This window comes from Phoenix dactylifera, chromosome 3 (assembly GCF_051530095.1).
Source record: "Phoenix dactylifera cultivar Ajwa chromosome 3, Ajwa_hap1_PhDact_Kaust_v1.1, whole genome shotgun sequence".
Classification (NCBI taxonomy): Eukaryota; Viridiplantae; Streptophyta; class Magnoliopsida; order Arecales; family Arecaceae; genus Phoenix; species Phoenix dactylifera.
In genome coordinates this window covers 54,744,942-54,766,214 of record NC_143192.1, presented here as the reverse complement: position 1 = coordinate 54,766,214, position 21,273 = coordinate 54,744,942, and the positions used below count along the sequence as shown (strand labels likewise).

At 37.7% G+C, this 21,273-nt stretch overlaps 2 protein-coding genes across 9 annotated transcripts in view; one reads left to right on the top strand and one right to left on the bottom strand.

The window, feature by feature from the left end:
- Window positions 1-12,311, top strand: part of LOC103698924 (UDP-glucose:glycoprotein glucosyltransferase-like) — a 92,314-nt gene extending 80,003 nt beyond the window's left edge. The window contains exons 1-10 of one of the 8 annotated variants that reach the window (XM_089929851.1): window positions 2,871-3,313; window positions 4,235-4,672; window positions 4,796-4,949; window positions 5,979-6,150; window positions 7,164-7,342; window positions 7,633-7,705; window positions 7,798-7,890; window positions 8,019-8,131; window positions 8,225-8,324; window positions 9,817-12,311. In XM_089929851.1, coding sequence (XP_089785977.1) covers window positions 7,824-7,890; window positions 8,019-8,131; window positions 8,225-8,324; window positions 9,817-9,821 — 285 coding nt within the window. In that variant the 5' untranslated portion in view covers window positions 2,871-3,313; window positions 4,235-4,672; window positions 4,796-4,949; ... (2 more) ...; window positions 7,633-7,705; window positions 7,798-7,823 and the 3' untranslated portion in view covers window positions 9,822-12,311. The other 7 variants (XM_088719170.2, XM_088719167.2, XM_088719168.2 and 4 more) reach the window with 7 other exon arrangements.
- Window positions 12,312-17,456: 5,145 nt separating this feature from the next.
- On the bottom strand, window positions 17,457-21,228 carry LOC103699335 (uncharacterized). The gene is made up of 3 exons (XM_089929959.1): window positions 18,411-21,228; window positions 17,738-17,922; window positions 17,457-17,471 (listed from the first exon to the last, which is right to left on the bottom strand). The coding sequence occupies exons 1-3, from the start codon at window positions 21,226-21,228 to the stop codon at window positions 17,457-17,459; spliced, it is 3,018 nt and encodes a 1,005-aa protein (XP_089786085.1).
- Window positions 21,229-21,273: the final 45 nt, after the last annotated feature.

Sequence of the window (21,273 nt, the reverse complement as noted above, 5' to 3'; positions counted from 1 at the left end):
TGATTGCTAATTCTTCTTCCCAGAGTCATACTAGAAATTTATCCCCGGAATTGGATGCTCTCCCTATTTCCCAGTTTGAAGCAGTATGTTCTGTCCCGCCTCTTACTAGAAGTCGAGAAGTTTAGCTCATGATTGCATATCTTATGATAGACTCGACATAACTTCTCCAAGGACAAATATTTGATAGAGTGAAGTAATAGAAGAATTAATATCATTTATACGTGCAACATTGAAGAACAACATACGATATTTCTAGTTCTTAAACACTAAATCTATGTTAAAAAATCCACCAATTGACATAATCTAATTGAATTGAATGGCTTATGAATAGTTGGATGTTGCTACTTATGAATAAGTGAGATAACTTTTGCATGCTTGGTCGTGCTTATGGTAGAATAATTATGCATGCAAATGTTATCATAGCCGGCAACAACATTTCTTTTACCATATAAGTTGTAGAAGATGGGAAACGTTGATTTAACATCCGGTAGACATCTAATGATGATAAAGAGGATACCAGATCACCCGGATGCCTTTCTTTTATGCCTTCTAATATTACAATACCAAAGCTAACCGGAACTATTGTAGCTCCGAGAGGTATGGCTGTTCTGGCCCAAGGGAAAACATAAGAAAGAGGGAAAACTGGGGATGTTTGGCCCTATGTCAACCATTAAGAAGAGAGAGAAAGAGGAAGGCTGATCACACCCGACCATTGAGAAGAAAGAGGGAGAGATTGGCAGCAATGAGGTTGAATGGTTAGGAAGAAATGAGGGGAGGAGAGAGAAAGCTAAAGAAGGGTGTGGGTCAGTGACTTCAAACCAGAGGAGGGGTAGGAGAAATCGGGGTGCCTCGCCTCTTGATTACATTGATGCTCGGGTGGCGAATCCGCAGGGATGCCATCTCAAAGCTACGGGGTTGTTGGGGGCAAAGTGGTGGCTCTGTTTACACTGTTTGCCTCATGATTGTCTCATCGTGCCAGTTTGGATGGACCAGCTTAGGCTGATTAATTTTTACAGTGCAATACTGTAACAACTCGGAGCCTCACTCAAAGAACTAGTTGGAAGGTGTTATTTGAGTTTATTGGTTATATATAAGTACCCAAGATCTTTCGAGCATATAATCGATATGTAACTAAACACACGCTTGCGTTGTTGCAAAAGTCCATATTACTCTTTCCATTTAGGACATAGCATCCTTGGTAACCTAGGGTCCAAATTCAATCAAATTTAATTACAAATATAATAATCAACCTGTGATGAGCTCCAAAAGGGTCGATGTTGCAGCATCCCAAGTTCATGTGGGTTATGGCCTAAGTCCCTAGGATCTCATTCCAAAAAAGTAGAAAAGTATTATTTTATTTTCTTTGTCTTATATAAATATTTAAAATCTCTTCAACACATAATCAATGTAGAACTAATCACATCCTCGTATGGGTTTTTACTGGTACATGATATAGAGCTAGTACGTACTATGATCATCTATGCCAAAACCTTGTAGGAGCCAACAGAAATACCAATATAGATTACATCAACAATTAGTGAGCAATGAGGTCAGTTTCTCTTCATAGACTAGATATTGGATTTACTTGAAACAAAATTGTCCCCATCCCTAGTGACTAACTTCTTATAGTTTTATTCAAAAACTAATTATAACCATAATTTTGCTATTATTATAAAAAAATTTCTGGAATAAACACTTCACTTTCTACTCTTCTTTCATATAAAAGAGGTTGTATTATATTAATAAAAAAATTACTATTGAACAAAAGATGATCACCGAAATTACACATATGTCAAATGGCAAAAATTGAGTGGACAAAAGGAAATTGCAGATTGGAAGATAATGTCCAACTAAACTACTTCATGTGCATCTCATGTGCCAAAGACGGTATGGATGGTTGTTAACGGTTTATTTAGATATAATTACTCGTTTGATAAAATAAAAAGAGGAATGCACGTAATCTTTATTTTTTTAGAAAAAATAATTAAAAATATTTGTGCACACTGAATTGTACAACTCTACTCTTTGTGTTTATAAATTATCATTATCAAACTCTTTGGCTTCTCCTTGTCATTGGCATCTCACCCGTAGCATCGTTTAAACTTCAAAATAATGGTCGTTACTTGTTTTATGGCTCGTTTGGTTCGCGGAAAGCATTTTCCTTCCTAGGAATATGATTCCTGGGAAACAAATTCCTAGGAAAATGATGCCTAGGAAAGTACTTTTGGCATGTTTGGTTGACCATGGGAAAGTGACAAATTTCCAAGGTGCTTATGTTTGGTTGGCCATCCACTTTCCTAGGAAAGTTATATATAATTCCTATTATGCCCTTAATAAAAATTAGGTTTTTAATGCCTCTTTAATGCATCTTTAATGCTGAAGGGACTTTTTGGAAAAAAGTAAAAATGGAGTGATTCCCGCCTCATGGGAAAGTAACTTTCCCATGTTTCTCATGGGAAAGACTTTCCCATGAAATGTGGGAATCACATTCCCATGGGAATACAACTTTTCCTTCTCTCTCCTTCGAAAACTCCAACCAAACAAGAGGCATTTCATTACTTTCCCGTTGACCACACTTTCTCCCCTTCTTTTTCCGCGAACTAAACGAGCCCTTAGTTTTATAGTGACTGCCATAGCAATTTTAGATCGCTTGCATTACATCACATGTCTAATAATGGAAATATGAAAAAAAAATGACCGTTATGATGGATTATCTAGAAATGGGACACGTTAGAATGTTGTCGTAAAGAACTTCGACCACGTGTCGTAATGCGACCTTGACGGTTCACGAAGCATGCGAACCATTTCAGCCTTCTGATTGGCTTAAAAGCCAGAAAAGAAAGCAAACCCCCCGAATCCCCCTCCATCGATTGGGGACATGATGAAGATAAAGCAATGGGTCCGCCGATTGGACGATCGCCTGAGTCTCGAATTTGTGAAAATAACGATTGGTTATATACCGTTCACCTTCGCGGAGGCCAGCCACCGAGTCCACGGCCATGTCCACCAGAGCGTTGGATCCTCTCTCTCTCTCTCTCTCTCCCCCTCCGATCGGTGGAGACGGGAGGATATAAAATCTCTAACCCTAGATTTTGATTGTTTTCTCGCGAAGAAACCTACATTTCTCCACGCGTGTGGGAGCCTTTCTTTCCCAAGATTCATCCGGCCATGGAGCTCCGTCGCCGATCTAGGGTTTCTGTGGCGTTCTTGATCTCTCTCCTCCTCGTCCTGAGCTTCGCCGGAGACTTGTGCTTCGCCGAGAACTGTCGGCCGAAGAACGTCCAGGTTTCACTCCGTTGCTGTTGGAAGCCGGGTAGCCTTCTTCTTGAATCTTTTTTACATTGATGCGTTACTTTTCTGGATTCCTTTTGGATTTAACAGGCACAATGAAATTTCGTAATTTGGAAAGTGAGGTATCTGATTAGATGTGTAAATCTTGAATGTTACTTTGATCTATTCTTTGTTCTTTTTTCGCTAAATAATTGAATTCATGACATTGTCAAGATCTTGTTGATTTTTTATTTGGAAGAAAGGATTGGAGCTCGCTGGATATGAACATACTTGATCTTCTTTGATTATTAGGGAGCGATTGGCCTGCCCTCCATTATTTAGTTATAAAATTCATATGCTACTTTTATTTGATCCTCTATTGATGTTTTCCCCTCTTAACTGTAAGTTGTGTCGCCAACGATAAACTTAATCTTGCCTACAAGATGGAGTTTTTCTGATTTTGTAAAGAAAGTCAAGGAGTTGGAACTGATCTTATGTATCTCTGATTGCAAATGGTGTTAGTGATAATCTGGCATCGAGAATATCCCTTTATTTTAGGAAGAAGGCTTGGGAAATCTGCTGGTACAAGTGTAATAATTTACTTATCAAAAAGTAGGGGACTAAGATTTTCTTTTCCCCTTCCTGAACAAATGAAATTCCAAAGAAATTCAAAAGTAGGCTTGCCTGATGGAATCTGGATGCTTGACCTAGCCAAGAACTGTCTGTTGGTGGTAAGTAAAGGTGTGAGTAACTGAGAAATCAGTGACTGTGTTGTTCTGTTGCATGATAATTTTTGTTTCTGCTTTCAGTTTATAGTTGCATTGTTGGCACTGGTGTATGACGCATTGTTGGCATTGAAGTATTATTTTGCTTGTTATTTGTCTTTTAAGTTTATACCTTCTTTGATTAAGGAGCACTTCAGTTTGATAGGTTACTAAAGAATTATTACAACATATATCAACAGAGAATTGCTCTCTAAAGAATGGAAAAACCTGTTTTGGGAGTTTACTGATCTCTGGCTAGAACCAGATAAAGGCTCAGATTGTTTGACAGCCAAATGCTGTATTCACAAAATTGTCGTTGATGGGCGCTCGGTTCTAAGTAAACCCTTGGGATCAGTTTTTGAATTTTCTCGTATGCTTCGGTCAGCATCTCCTAGACTAGTGCTCTACCGGCAGTTGCCGGATGATTCTTTATCTTCTTATCCTTCTGACGACGAAACCGACTCAGAACATTTTATGGGAGACTTGTCTGGGCCAATTTCAAGAGTCAAGGCAGAGCCTTTTCTCATAAGCAGAAACCCGAGAAGCCCTGGAGGAAGTTGTTGCTGGGTAGATACTGGTAGTGCACTACTGTTCAATGTTACTGAACTTCTTTCATGGCTTGACACTTCAGCCAAACTGTAAGTCACATCCACCTTTTCTGTGGCTTTGTTGTATTTCTATTTCTGTCATTGCAATTCTTGTTGATCTTTTTTGCTTCCTTGTTATATAGTGAGGTTATATGTTTATTTGGATTTTGCCAGAGCTGTGGGATTTGCTGAGCAGCCTGAACTTTTTGATTTTGATCACATATATTTTGGTTCAAGTATTGCCAGTCCAGTTGCTATTCTATATGGAGCTCTTGGAACAGAATGCTTCAAAAAGTTTCATGTTACCTTGGTGGAAACATCCAAAAAGGTATTAACTAATGAGCCATTATTTATTTTATATGAGGAACAGTGAACACATTCCTGTCTCTCAGTTAGAATAACATGGCTTATTGCAATTAACAATGTTGGCACATAGCCACATACATATTGTTAAGAAAAAACTGCAAAACAAATCTCTTTCCTTGCATGAGATGTGATTACTCAATAAAATTTAAACTCACTGGTTGTTCCATTTGATGTGTCCTTAACAAGCTTATTAGTTTTACTACTTCAAATTTTAATGAAATGTAGCACACCTAGTGTTATCATGGAAGATTTACAATTACTTGATTGATGAAACTTTTGATGTTTGTTTGGTTGGAGTGACTGCATAGGATGACTAACTCACAGAAATTTGTGGGAAATAGAGAGGGAAAGAAGTACCGATGAGGAAGAGATAGTGGTGGAGGGAAACTTTTGTTGCATGTTTGATTGAGGACATGAAATCAATGTTTGAGCTGAAATGGGTAGTCAAAGCCTGGACCAAGGAAGCAAGCCAGGCTTCCTGGATTGGACCAGTGAGGTACGAATACCTGGAATGCCCTTGGTACCTGGGTCTTTGCGAAGACTTTGCAGCCTGGTTGGTATGATTCTATGCTGACCGGTACCCACCAGGACAGGACCAGCGTCAGCTGGTTTGGCCTGTTACTGGATTGTACCAACTCAAAATGTCTTTTGTACTTTCTATTTGTTCTCCTTTTGGTTACTCATAGATATCATATATCATGTCTTGGAATGCCATTTTAGTATAATAATTATGGCATTCTTATCTATTAGTTTGAGGCCTAACCTCCATATTTGCCATTATGTGGACTTGAAACTTATTTTTTATTAGTCATTTCTTTCTTACTAAATGAAAACAACTTAACATACAGTTTCTTCCTTTATTATGTTGGTAACTTTTTTCAGTTTGTCTGCTCTTAGCCATTATATTTACTCTCTTTCTAGATTCACTGTCATAACTTTGCTGCCCTGTTCTTTTTATTTTTTGTTTAAATGTGTTTTCTGTTGTTCTTAGGGAAAAATTAAATACGTAGTGAGACCTGTATTGCCTTCTGGATGTTAAGCAGCGAGCAGCTATTGTAGTGCTGTTGGTTCTTCAGATGTAGTAAATTTGGGTGGGTGTGGTGTGGAATTTGCTTTGAAGAACATGGAGTACAAAGCTATGGATGATAGCACAGTAAAGAAAGGTCATTGCAGGACTTTCAGTAAAATGCTATATGCATAATTTTCAATTGTTGGCTTTTCCTTCCTTATCAGTGTTATCCAAAATTCGCAACAACTGACTTTTTTTTATGACATTGAAGTTTCATAGTTTTTTCTTGTATATCTGTTTGCAGACTTGATGATAGATATACTTTAATTTGTTCTCTTTTGTGCACCAGTTCAACCTGCTACTCCAACTGATGTGCCACTTTAGACCAATTTTTGTTTTTTTGGTTAGGCTTTCATTTGGATTACATTTTAGCTGATGTTATTGGATTGCTCACTTCTCGTATACGTTGTGCTTAAGTTTTTGGAAAACTCTCAAGAAACAGTGCCTTGACCTTGTTGCCTATCACATTTGTACTCTATCATTTCTTTACTCGCTTTATTTAGAATGGTTGTGTTACTTTTGTTAAATATAGTTTTTAATTCACCCATAAGTCACAGTAGAATTTTGATTTCTACAAACCAGCCAAAATGCTGTACTTCCATTGAAGTCATAATATATACTATGGAATAAGTACACTAACGGGTGTCAATATGAATTGGTGTATGTGAAGCTTTAATTCACCAAAGTGATGTCAATTTCAGAGATAATACTAGAAATTTAATTGCTCTAGCATCTCTTAGTAAAATCTGCTCATGGTCTATGTTAAATTGTTATTATTTATGCCTAAAAGCTGCCATTAACAAGGCCACAGAATAAACAGTCTCTAATTGAATGGTTTCCCCTTGTTGTGTAAGTCTGTTTTATGCTGCTTAAATATGTTGAAACGATCTAATGGCCTAGAAGTTGCAGGTTTGTAATAGATGATTAACTTTTGAGAATTATTTTGCTAAAATTAATTTTATATTATAGAATGAAAAAAAATATATTTAGAAGAATTCAGGAAAAGCCACTTTTACTCTTTTGTTTATTGCTTAAAAATTGTTAGCAGTCTTGATTTTTGGTCTGCCAAACACCATTGATAGCCCACTGGAACCCACTGTCCTGCAGTGACATTTAGGCAAAACTCTGCCCTGTGGGAAGCGGCATCTCTATCACCAGACTGATCAGCTTGAGACTATGAATCCCATGCCATGCAACTAATGCATCTGAACGAGCTCCATGGATGCAAGCATTATTTCATTGGTGTGCTCATACCTGCATGTGGGCCTATGTGCATACGCAGATATGTATGTACGTGTGTGTGTGTGTATATGTATTAATGTATATATGTACTCATATATGCATATGTGTGTATGTATTTTGTATATTCCGTATAGACGACATGCTCAGACATGTGCCTTAGCACATGCATGCACACCCGTCTGTATGTGTGCCTATGTGCATGTACAACACTGGCTATAATCATGGCAACCATTAAGAAATGGAGCTTTTTCTTTTGTATTTTTATTATTTTTTGAAAATCTTGCTTCTTTTATGTATCAAGAAAAGAATCATATAATTATGTCTGTGTTGCAAGTGTTACTGTGGAAGATCCTAGGACCGAGGATCTCAGTCAAGAAGTTAGAGGATTTATATTTTCCAAAATCTTGGTTTGTTCCCAAAGCCTTACTTGTAGATGAGACTTAACCTTGTAATTTAATCTATTCTTACATTCTGTTTTACTTTATCTTTGCAACTGCAGGAACGCAAGCCAGAGGTTACTGAGTAATGGCTTTCAGGGATTATTTATTATCAACAACAATATCAGACACACTGGAAGTTTGGGAATTGAAGGGTATTGGTTGTGATGATTGGTGCATGATAATAACTGTATACCGCATCTCATCTGTGCTTGGTTGGTTTGATTTTTAGTTGAAGATCTTTTATGCCCACTTTTGACCAGTTAGGTTATCTTTTCTACAGATTTAGGACATCAAACAGCACAAAGAATAGTGCATGCATCAGACCATTTACAGTCAATGCAAGAAATCAATCAAAAGTTTCCCAGTATAGTTTCTTCATTATCTCGCATGAAGGTACAAGGTTCTGTTAGTCACTTGTTAAATTTGTTGGCATATATCATATCTTTGTTATTTCTGTCAGCTTACATATGCTTAAGCTATATGCAGCTTAATGATTCTGTTAAGGATGAAATACTTGTGAATCAGCAAATGGTTCCTCTTGGGAAGTCTTTAATGGCTTTGAATGGTGCTTTAATCAATATTGAAGGTATCGATCTTTACCTATAATGTTTTCTTCCTCCACCATTAGCTCTGATATCTCACTTTATTCTTAGAGAACAAATTGGTTTATATCAACTGTGGGATTTGAGTGGTTGTACCTTATACCTTGGTTTCCCATTTCTGCAACCCTTTTTGCATTTTTGTTATGCCTTCATTTGACACTCTTTTGCATTAAACGTCAGTTGATCAAAGCTTAGCAAAATAAATAATATTTTAGTTCTTTACCTAATGGTCCTGACTATTTATTCTGGAGTACCACTTCGGCTTGGTGATTCTAGACTTCTAAGATGTCATATGACAAATAATCAGTCAAAACATTCTTTCTTTTTGTTTTTGAGGTCATCATAGTCACTTGCACATGTGCATAGTACATAAGTTCTTACTCAAACACAACCTTTGAATCTATGACCTGGAAAAACATATTTAGCCTAGCTGATTTACTTGCCCTTTATGTATAATTCATGTTTCTTGGCAGCCAATTGTCTTCCTAATGTATGGTAGGGGTACAAATGAGCCGAGCAGCTCGAGCTCGACTTGGGTCCAAGCTCGGCTCGACTCGACTATTATCAGCTATGACCTGGAAAAACATATTTAGCCTAGCTGATTTACTTGCCCTTTATGTATAATTCATGTTTCTTGGCAGCCAATTGTCTTCCTAATGTATGGTAGGGGTACAAATGAGCCGAGCAGCTCGAGCTCGACTTGGGTCCAAGCTCGGCTCGACTCGACTATTATCGAGCTCGAGTGGCTCAACTAGTTTTTTGAGTTAAGATCGAGTAGCAAAATACTCGACTCAATGGCTCACGAGCCTAGTCAAGTATACAAATGAGCCGAGCAGCTCGAGCTCGACTTGGGTCCAAGCTCGGCTCGACTATTATCGAGCTCGAGTGGCTCAACTAGTTTTTTGAGTTAAGATCGAGTAGCAAAATACTCGACTCAATGGCTCACGAGCCTAGTCAAGTATATATATTTTTAATAATATTATATTTTATTTATAATATATATTAATAATTTAATATTTTAAAATATAATATTTATATATTTTTTATTCTGACCTAACTCCTAACTTTTAACTATATTTTTTAAATTATCACCAAGGCTCAAATTCAAGCTTGAACTCAAGCTCGAGTATGGCTCGGTTGATATTCGAGTCGAGTTGATCTTGAGTGTTCTTTTTTTTTTATCGAGTTGAGTTCGAGCTTGAATATTAAGGCTCGATCGATCCCGAATATTTTGAATCGGTTCGATCTCGAGTCTCTAACTACTCGACTCAGCTCGGCTAGATTGCACCCCTAATTTAGGTTATGTTTTTACCTTTATCTAGACTGTTATGATACTAGATATCACATTTGGCAACTATTTCAGTAATATATGTTTGATTATATTAAGCTATGTATACTATATGGTCTGGTATTTGATACTATGGTGCAGTGTTACCATTTTTAAATGTTTTAACCATCTAGTTTTGTGTCTTATAGGTTAATGGATCTGGTTAGTGAAGAGTTATCATTGGTCGATCAATTTTCAAAACTTAAGGTGATCTGTGCTTATTGACATCTTTTTTTATGGCATATGCATCATAGCCAATTTCCTGGTAAATTGTTTGCTGGTTAATTGATAATGCACCCTTTTCCTTATTTCTTTTTCACTTTCTTTTCTTTTGTTAACCTTTTTCCCTGCAAGTCTGTTAAGTTTCAGTAATAATGTAAGTAGAGCTTTATGAAATTGTCTCCTATGAACATTTTGGCTATATGAATTATAAAATTGAATTATTGCTATCAAAGATGCTTACACCATTCAGTTTTCATTTTGTTTTCCTCTGTTTCTTATCGCATTTTTAAGAGACTGCTTTTACTGCCCCTCTGCTTCAACTTATATTATTTTGAAATTTATTGTACCAGGATCTCTCTCTGGAGAACCCTGAAATGATCATCTAGTTCTATTGGCTCTTTATATAAACAACACCTCTCTATTGACTCAACTAGCTATCCTTAGGGTCTTCTAAGACCACCTACTGCCTATAATTGGCTAGATCAGCTATTAGCTTTATCAAGAGTTTGATCTAATAATTTCATAATTTATTAGTGGTGGATCTTGGCGCCTTCCTTGATTAGGAATCTCAAACAAAGCATAGTATACAGAAAAAGGAACGTAACATCTGACCAAGAAAATTCAATTGATTTGGATTACAATCTACGAACTCCATTTAGTTCTGGAGAATAATGGAATGGGATATGGGCCTAAACTCTTTTGGAATTCACACCTTTGAAGAACATTCCCTCCAATAGAGTTGCTAAAGCCATTGGAGGTTGATATCAATGATTTGGGTTCAGGTCCCACCCTCACCCAATCTTTAATTTGGTTTTCTGTCCTAATTCTCAAAAAAAGGGAAAAAGAGTAAAAGTGCAAATAAGCTATTTAAGAAAGCATTCCAAAAAAAATCATAAATCTTCACTTGTTTCTATAGTCCAGCAACCAATCTTAGAGAATGGGAGCGGGGCATGGTAAGGCTCAGAACAATTATAGCATCTCAAAGGTTAACTGATGCAATCATAATATAATTCACTTGTCTCTCTGACTTCCAAAACTATCACTACCTAGATTGCTTAAAAAATGATATTATGCAAATTACTGAACTTTTGATGTTGGTCTTCGTTCTAAAAAGTAATGAATTTTTAAGGCTAATGATTCGGAACTATGTCGGTTACTTCCCGCTTCATTCCCAAGTTCTTGCATAAACTACTGAACGAGCCGTACTCTTTATGCTCCCAGTGAACACTCTTTATGCTCCCAGTAAACACGTAATCATTTCTCCCAAGGGCACATAAGCAGTCATTGGACTCTAAGAACTGGTAGGATCCTAGAATGGCGTTGGAGATGAGTATGCTTGTGGAGGCACGTCGTATTAGTTTTGCACGTCATAATGTTCTGTATTTTTTTCTATAGAAATAACTAATTATGAGTTGGTTGAGGTGGTGTATGAAATCTATATGAAGCATTTCCAACATAATGCTTTGGATAAAGGCATAAAACATATTTATTTTAATAATTAGTACTTGTATCACAGCCATCCATCAAATTCTCCTGCCATTTTGATCATTTATTTGTTTTGCATATAATGGGATGGCAGCGGCACTTATCCTTTTGGTATGTGCAACAATAATCAGATCTTGGGGAGAAAAAAACTCTCAATCCCAAAAATTTCAATGGCCATCGTAGGCATATGAAGTAGTTGCATTAATTTGGATTGCTACTTTCAAATAATTGTACCATGCATTGATTAGGAATCTCAAACATAGCACAGTATTATACAAAAAAAAGCATGGAATATCTGACCAAGAAAATTATATAGAAATTGATTTGGACTACAATCCACCAACTCCATTAAGTTCTGGGAAATAATGGAATTGGATGTGGGCCTAAACTCTCTTGGAATTCACACCTTCCAAACAGCATACCCTCCATTGGAGTTGGTGAAGTCATTGGAGGTTGATATCGATGAGTTGGGTTCAGGTCCCACCCTCACCCAAACATTAATTTGGTTTCCTATCCTAATTCTTCGAAAAAAAGGGAAAAACAGAAAAACTGCATATAACCTGTTTAAGAAAGCATTCCAAAAAAAATTCAAAAATCTTCACGTGGTCCTGTTTCCATAGCCTAGCAACCAATCTTAGACAATGGGAGCAGGGCATGGGAAGGCTCCGAATGGCTATAGCATCGCAAAGATTAACTGATGCAATCATGATATAAATTCACTCGTCTCTCTATGGTTGCTTACCAAAGAAAATGATGTCAAAAGAATGAATTTTTACCAAACTTAATTGAACATCAATTTATATAGAAGTTCAAAACAAGGAAATCGAGACATTAATGCATCACAAAACATACTCAGATATGCTCCATGCCTTCAGGTTACGAAAGCTGATGGCAAATATATAACTAAATAATGCCAAATCAAAAAAAGAAAAAATAATAGGATCAAAGGGGAAAAGTTAGGAAGTACAAAGAATTAGATAACTTGCCCCAGCATCAATATTTGCAAGAATAACAATTGATCTTGAAATAGAGAGGTGATAATGAGAGGGGAAAATTTCAATTTTTAGTTTGTGGACCGGTAAAGCAGGTAATTGCCTGAATAAAAAGCCCCGACAAATTTAATGGAGGTAAAAATAAATTAATATAAAATTTATCGTTCTTTCATCTTTGGATGATCAGGATTATTCATCCAGTTGCACAGATATCAAATCGATCAATGGATGATTAAGATTATTCATCCAACTACATAGATCTCGAAGTAATCTATATATTCATTCATGTGCACGGATCTCCAAGCAGCCACGTGGATCATCCACATGCACAGATCCCAAAGTGATCAGTGGATGACCGGATTATTCATCCACCTACACCAATCTCGAAGCAATCTAAATATTCATGTACCTGCACAGATCTCCAAGCAACTATGTGGATGTTCCAAATATTCATTCGCCTGCAAAGATCTCAAGGCGATTAGCAGATAATCAAAATTATTCATCCATTTGCATATATATCAAAGTTGACTGAGTGGATGATATGAATTGTTCATCCACCAGATCTTAAAAAGATGTTGGAATAGGTTAGAAAGGGGAGAGAGCATTTTTGTCAATTGAAATGGCAGGCTAACACCATCCAATGGTCGGAAAGTGGATAGACAAATTTGGAACAGTTTAAAAACTTGAATGATCCATTTGAAACTTTTAAAGTTGAGGATGTCTTCAAGATTGGCCCAAACTTGTGTTGCATAATCCAAAATTACCAATGAACACCTTAGCAATTTTAATATTATATAATTATTATGGAGGTTGTTTACGAAACAATCCATCTCTAGTTTGAAACTAAAATTTAACAAACTATTTGCTGAGATTAGTTAAAAAAATCACGTTACATCACTGCAAAGTACTTCCTATAGAAATAATATTCTTGCAAGTTAGTTGTGTTCTATTCTCATGAGTTGTTCTTGGCACACAAGCCCTCTAATATTAAGCTAATTTTCGTAATACAATGGGTTATTTGCAAATAACCCGCTGTGGACTTTAATATAGTTCTGGGAACTTATGCATAGTTACAGCATAAATTAGGGGACCTCAAAATAGTTCTCTCTTAATCTACGATAATCCAGAGCCGGACAAGAAGGGCAGGGTTTCCGACGCCTCTTCTTGCTTCTTCCTTGTCGCCTTCTCCTTCACTTCTTCTCGAATCCATCCATGGTGGCCGCTATTACTCCCAAATAGGAGTCCTCTCAAAGTCTTAGGAGTTTCTGTCTTCTTGGAAGCAGATAACCTATCAAACTCTATCTCTTCTCAATTCCACTCTATATCTATATCTCTTTAGGGACATCCGATAAAATTGGAGCGACACTCTACATCTATATTACATCTATATGATCTTGTTGCAATTTTCTTCCTCGATCTAAAGCTCAATTTCACTCTTTTTTTCCACTTTCTTGACACAAAGTTGATAATTTCTTTATATGATCTTTTATTTAGTGTTTCTCAATGATTTCTTAGGTTTTAATGCAAGATCTCTTTTTTCCTTTTTACGTTTTTTCAACACTCCCCCCCACCCCGCCCCGCCCCGCCCCGCACCGCATTGTCTTCTTTGATGCCCCTGAGTCAGAGGGATATTTGGAGCTATCAATTGAAGAGGGCTAGGGAGGTAACTTCGAGCTTCACCGGCTCTTATGGGAGTTTTCCAAGAATTTGGTTTGGTGAAATTAGAATTATTTATCTATTGTTAAGATGACCCATATCCTAGCCTAATCCCAAGACCAGTTTTTGGTACATATCTGGAAAATAATAATTCAAAATTACCGAAAATCTATGTAACTAAGGATGCAATCTAGCTTCAAGACACATATTTACCTGCCTCAAGTGTGTGTTCTCGAGTCATAACTCCTGAAAGGACACTGACTTTGTTTAGTTGAAATTTGAATAGTCAATTATGTCTTAATAGCATGGCTGAAACAAAATAACTGTTAATCTAGCTTCAATATTGGATTAGAACTATGTAGAATTTGTTCATAAGAAAACATAACGAGCAGGTGCCATACAATTTATGTGATAATGACCTTTAACCAAGTGAGCCGGCTATGAGGAACCATTACCATGAGGAAGACTCTCATTATGGATACTAGGAAAAGAGTAGAACCTAAAGGATGTATCGAGAAATAGAATCCTCCAAAAGCCTGAAGAGGCTCTTCCAGCCAGGTCAGCTGACATGAGAGGGTCTTAGAGTGACAGGAATCATCTACGTGGCGTTCAACACAATAGCATCAATCAATTGAAGAACAATGACTTAATGAAGAACTGCAAAAACAAATTTGAAGAATGGTTGGCCAGTTTGTTATTGTTACATTTATTTCTGAAAAAGAAGAAGGGCTTTGAAAGAAGTGTTGAGGTTTGGTGTGAGCATACCAATTCTCGTGATAGAATACCAGCGGCGGGTGAAGAGTCTCTGAGAATGTGGACAGATAAAAAGTTCCAAGAACACCCACAGGGAAACCTTGCTTCTCAGGGTAGTGCCTTTTTCGATCTGATTAAATGCTTTCAACCCAGATCTTATTTATTTGGAAGACAGGTTGGTCTAGGTCAGGTACGGTCTATTTGTCTTATCAGCTATTTTGGTCGGCTGCTCTCGCTGGTTTTTTCTTGGGTTCAATTGGATATTTTTAGGATGGGATTAGTTGGATGGAATTTTTCTTGATGGAATGCTGATCCAAAATGAACCACACTCTTCCCTGGAGGCTTAGTCCAATCAATGACAATTCAGCCAATTTCAGTCTGGGTTCAGTTTAACCCAAGTCATTATGAGCCCCACACTAATGGATTTTCGTATACACCATTGTGGTCTGCTACCTTTACATTGCAATGTCTTGCTGTGAAATGGCTATCATATTTTATCAGTTGCTTTCTCTAAAGCTGTGCTTTCTGTCACCAAGGGCCTAATCTTACTTTCAAATGGTCAAGTCATTAGAGAAAGCATTACAGTGCATGAGGAATCTTGAATGAGAACATGGGCATATCAATATTGACTGGCCGAAACGATGAGATGGTCACAGATCCGATATATAAAAATTGGGGCTAAATATGCTTTTTGTAAGGTAGTATGGTCGCAAAAGAATACTATTCTAGTTGAAAAGCTCTATATGGCCTTCTTAGACTTGCATCATCATGTATTTTAGATGGCTTCCAAATTTGCAAAAGGATGTTGTAGGCGTCTCCTTGTACCTAAGTAACATCTTTAGAAAATCAGTCCCATTTACTAGCTACTATATTGGCATTACAATTTCTTAGCCGTAGCAAAATCTGTAGCTGCAGGTGCAAAGTCTATTTTGTTTGAGATCATATCCTGACAAATTTCAACATTTGTGTTTAATTAATTTGGATCCTAATTTTGGATCCAAATCCGACCCATTTGAAGATTGGGTCAGATCGGGTCGGATCCATGGCTACAATTTTTGATCCAACGGATCATTCGGGTCGAGTCGGATCCATGTATAATCTGGACCCGATCCAAAAAATTCAGGTTCGGATCGGGTCTGGTTCTGGTCCGGGCCTGGTCCGGGTCGGGTCCGAGTTCGGTCCGGACTTGCTGCTTTAATTTATGAGCCTGAGCGACGAAGAAGGAAGGGTCCGGAAGAAGAAGGAAAAAGGCTTGAGTGACGATCGGTTGTTGCCCTGGGAAGGCATGATCAAGGTTGAGATCGCGGCAGAGGAGGCGAAGGCAAAGGGGCTTGGAGGGGGAGGAGAGGGCAAGCCGGTGGCGGAGGTGGGAGAGGATGAGCTGGATGGCGAGATAGGTGGAAAGGGTGGGAGAGGATGAGCCGGCACCACACTACCGAGGAAGGGGACGATAAAGTAGGGACTGGGTCTGGGGAGGGGCTCTTTTTTTTGGAGGTAGGAGAGCTGCCCCAGAAGAACCAAGAGGACAAGGCAGCAGAGGAGGTAGGGGCCTGAGCCCACAAGGGCTCGCCGGATGGTGTCCCCATTCACCTGAATTGCATCCATCGCCTTGAGGCAAGTACTGATCGAGCACCCACACCCCCCCCCCCCCCCCCCCCCCCCCTTCTTTAAATATCAAGTCAAAGAGGCAGATCCCAATCAGCTCCCCTCCAACCAAGAAAAGGCCACAGCTGATATGACTTCAAGTTTCAAGATTCTCCTCCGCCTCAAAAGTGAACGTTTACTGAATTTAGCAAGGTCTCGAAAGGAAACAAGCTATGAAGTGGCTGAGGTTTTCCTGCACTCATCTTTGGTTACTTTTATCCCTCTCCCAGTTGTATTGGACCCGCTGCAAGAGCTTCGCAGGCTTCCTACGCAAATAATATATACCGACCTGTTCTACCCGAGCTAGTTGACTGCAACCCAAAATTTTCAGAGAGTGAACCTGAACCAACTAGATAAAGTTCTCTTAGATTTGGATTAACTAGAAGACTTTGATTACATGGGAGGTTTTGGCATCAGGATTTTTACATGTCTGTTGACATATCTTACATGCCGTGTCCTAATGATTTAGCCATATCTATTATTGACTAAGAACTGTTTTATCTTCTTTATAGATTCCTCAAATCTTTCTCTTTCCTTTGGTCTTTCTTATTTTCTTTTTCAATATTTATACAACCTTTAAGTAAGATTCAGAAATTTATTTTTTTAAAAAAAATCATTTAAAATACATTAATTGCTAATTCTTCTTCCGAGAGTCATACTAGAAGTTTATCTCACTAGTTCTGCTCGGCCATACTTCTGTCAACTTGACAACGGGCTGTGACTATGCATACAATTATAAAAAGAAGTCTCCTTTGTATTTAGAATTTTCTGAATGCTGCCATGGTTATATCACAATGATCCCTCACAGTCTTTTGTTTCCCCCCTCCCTCTTTTTACTACTTATAGATCCATCAAAAAAATCATTCCACTTGAAACTATCACAGGGACCATGGCATCATAGGCCATCTATCAAGTGATGACACTACATATAAAAAGAAAGGTAAAGAAATCAATCTATTTTGGGAAAATGGAGGAAGTGAGACACTTCCCTTAAATTTGTTGAAAAGAGTAGCGAATGGGAACAATAGAGTGGAGGTTCATATAATGGTTTTCTAAAAGGTAAAAATAGAAAAGAGTTACAATAACTTATTCTATGCAACATGAAAGAACAACATAAAATTTTTGTAGCTATTAAGCACTGCATCTATGTTAAAAACTCCACTAATTGGCATAATTTAATTGAGTTGAACGGCTCGTGAATAGTTGGAATATTGCCACTTATGAATAAGTGAGATATCCTTTGCATGGTTGGCCGTGCTTGTGGTATAACACGGATGCATGAAAATGCTATAATAGCTAGCAACAACACTTCTTTTACCATATAAGCTGCAGGAGGTGAGATACGTTGATCTAACACATCAATAAATAGCATCTGCTGGACGTCTGATGAAGATAGGGAGGAGACAAGATCACCTGGATGCCTTCCCATTATTACTTCTAATATTACAATGCCAAAGCTGTATACATCACATTTCTTATTTGTCCTTATCGTGTACGAAAGCTCTGCAAAAAAATAGAGAAGGAATAATCTTTTAGTTTCCAATTTAGGTAATTTTTCTCAAACTTAACAACAATGCCAAAATCTTGTCTCCAAACTTAATTTATATATCAATTTTTGGAAATATTTTGATGTTTGTAAAATAAATGTTATTATTGATTAATTAAAGTTTATGCTTAGTAATAGTTTTAATTTTTTATTTTCTTTAAATGATTACTAGTTAAAAAATATAATCATCATTGGAAAATATTAATTATCTATAGGCACTAGTTTGCTTTTATTTAAATATCTAAGCTCTGGTACGGATAGATTCACAAATGAAAGATACAACCATCATCATAGGTTTACTGAAAAATCTCTATTTGGCAGATATATACTACTGTTTTTCAAATGCACAAGACATTGAAATAGAAAAATAAAGCAAAGTATAAGAATATATATACAACAAATAGAATAACTACGATAATAAGGACAAATGGGAAGAATGACTTACCTGGGGCGGCATATCCAAATGTGACTGCTAGTGTGCTCCAATTTGATAAATCAGATTTCAAAATTCTTGCAGTGCCAAAGTCTGATAGATAAGCCTTAAAATCAGAGTCTAATAATATATTATTACTGGAGATGTCTCGATGCACTATGGATGGATTGCAATCATGGTGTATGTATGATAAAGCATGGGTCACATCTTTGATGATATGAGCTCTTCTCTCCCAATTCAATTCCTCTGCTGTTTCTTGATTACGAAGGATGCTAGCTAAACTTCCCTTTTCAATGTACTCATATATAAGAAATTTACAACCTGAACTGGAGCAAAACCCATGAAGTTTTATAATGTTACGATGTCGAATTCTGGTTAATGCTTGAATCTCGTTCTGGAAACTTTTCTCATCAAATACTCCTTCTTCCACTAGATGAAGTCTTTTAACAGCCACCATTTGTTCCATTGGAAGTTCTACTTTGTAAACTTTCCCATATGTTCCACTCCCGATGCAATATTTCTCATCAAAATTTTCGGAGGCATTGATGATATAGTCATAAGCAACTCTTCCATCAAAATTCAATATCGAAAACAGATCGCCAATAATAACATTAGTATCCTTTTTCTCTGTAGGCTTTCCTCTCCCACGAGGAGCAGCAATGATGACAGCAGACAAACCTAAAAGAACCAAGCTGCCCAATATAGGAGTGAAAACAAAGAGTATAATGTGGTTTTTAGTTGAATGATGAGTGCTTACAGTGGTTGATTCACAAGAAGGCAAATTTACCACCACACCACATAAACCCTTGTTATGGATAAACCACTCTGCTGGAGCATTTTGAAACAATTTGCTTCTTGGAACTGGGCCCTCCAAATTATTGTATGATACATCTATTAATGACAAACTCAACATGCTTCCAAAAGATGAAGGAATGGCACCTGACAGATTATTGTGGGACAAGTTCAAAGATATTAAATATGTCAAACTTGCCAATTGTGATGGTATCTCTCCTCCAAAAAAATTATGGCTCAAATCTAGTAAATCTTGCAATCCTTTTAACTCTCCAAGTTGAGACGGAATGATCCCATCAAATTTATTTTTGCTCAAATTCAAGATGCGCAGTTTAATACAACCCTCTAATTGTGGTGGTATTGGGCTGCTGATGTTGTTGTTTGATAAATCAAGAATTTCCAGATTGGATAATTTTCCAAACTCCGAGGGAATTATTCCAGATATTTTGTTTTCACTCAAAGTCAAGTTGAACAACAAGCTCATGGCACCTAACTCTCTTGGTATTTCTCCTGCAAGTTGATTTGAAGAAAGGTCCAGTACTTCTAACTGAAGCAATTTTCCGAATTCAGGGGGTATATTCCCAGTAAGTAGGTTTCCTGAAATCCTGAAGCATGTCAAATTTTGACAATGTGTCCAACTTGGTGAGATTTGGCCATATAATTGGTTGTAGCTCATGTCAATGTAGTCTAGATTCGGGTATATCCCAAAGTCTTCGGAGATATTTCCTTCAAGCTTATTTCCTTCGAGGCGAACTCTAAATAAGCTAGAGCAATTTTTTAAACTTCTTGGAATGGGGCCCTCAAAGTAGTTGTTTTGTGCAATAAGATTTTGAAGCGCACCTCCTTTACAGATCATTGGAGGAATGTAACCAAAAAAATTGTTGTCACTTATCTCTAGGTAGATCAGGTTGGTGTGATTACCCAGTTCTTGAGGCAAAGAGCCTGATAAATGATTGGTGTGGAACAATAAGGCATCAAGCATTGTGAGGTTTTCTAAAGTGGAAGGGATGGAGCCCGATAGTTGATTTTCTGAGATATCTAGATCATGTAAGTTCACTAGGTTGCCTAATTCATGAGGGATGGTGCCAGATAAATTATTGATGAAGAGGTCTAAGATGCCAAGCATGGTGAGGTTTCCTAAAGTAGAAGGGATGGAGCCCGAAAGTTGATTTTTCGCAATTTCTAGATCATGTAAGTTTACCAAGTTGCCTAATTCATGAGGAACAGTGCCTAATAAATTATTGGTGTAAAGGTACAAGGTCTGAAGCATGGTGAGGTTTCCTAAAGTGGAAGGCATGAAGCCTGATAATTGATTTTCTGAGATTTCTAGATCACGTAAGTTCACTAGGTTGCCTAATTCACGAGGAATGGTGCCCAATAAATTATTTGTGCCAAGGTACAAGGTCTGGAGTTTGATGAGATTGCCTAAATTGGAAGGGATGGATCCTGTTAAATAATTGTATGAGATTACTAGCTCCAAGAGGTTAACTAGATTGCCCAATTCGTGGGGCATATTACCAAAGAACTGATTTTCATAAAGGTTGAGGAATCTTAGGTTGGTCAAGTTACCAAGGGTCGAAGGGATGGAACCAGCAAGATTGTTTTCGTATAAATAAAGCACACGTAGATTTTTGAGCTGGCCAATCTCTGGAGGCAGTGTGCCACCAAGTAAATTTTGTTGGAATTTGAGGGAGGTTAGCTCGGTCCAGTTGGCGAAGAAACAAGGAGGAATGTCACCAATGAATTTGTTTGAAGAAAGGTCGATCTCCGTCAGGTTAGAGAGGCTGGCGAGAGCGAGGGGCAGATTGCCGGAAAGGCGATTTAGTGAGAGATCGAGGGAGGTGAGAGCGGGAAGCGTACGTATGCTAGGCGGGATTGTTCCAAACAAGTAGTTGTGTCGGAGGTGGAGGCGAGTGAGAGATGGGAGGGCGGAGAAGTTGAGGCTGTCGAGCTTACCTACCAAGCCCGTACGAGGTAGGCTGATGCCTGTGATCACAGCTCGGCCTCCATTCTCCATGCAGGTGATGCCATGCCACATGCACGCGTTGTTGAAGAGAGACCAAGAACCGAGTTGTTGCGCATG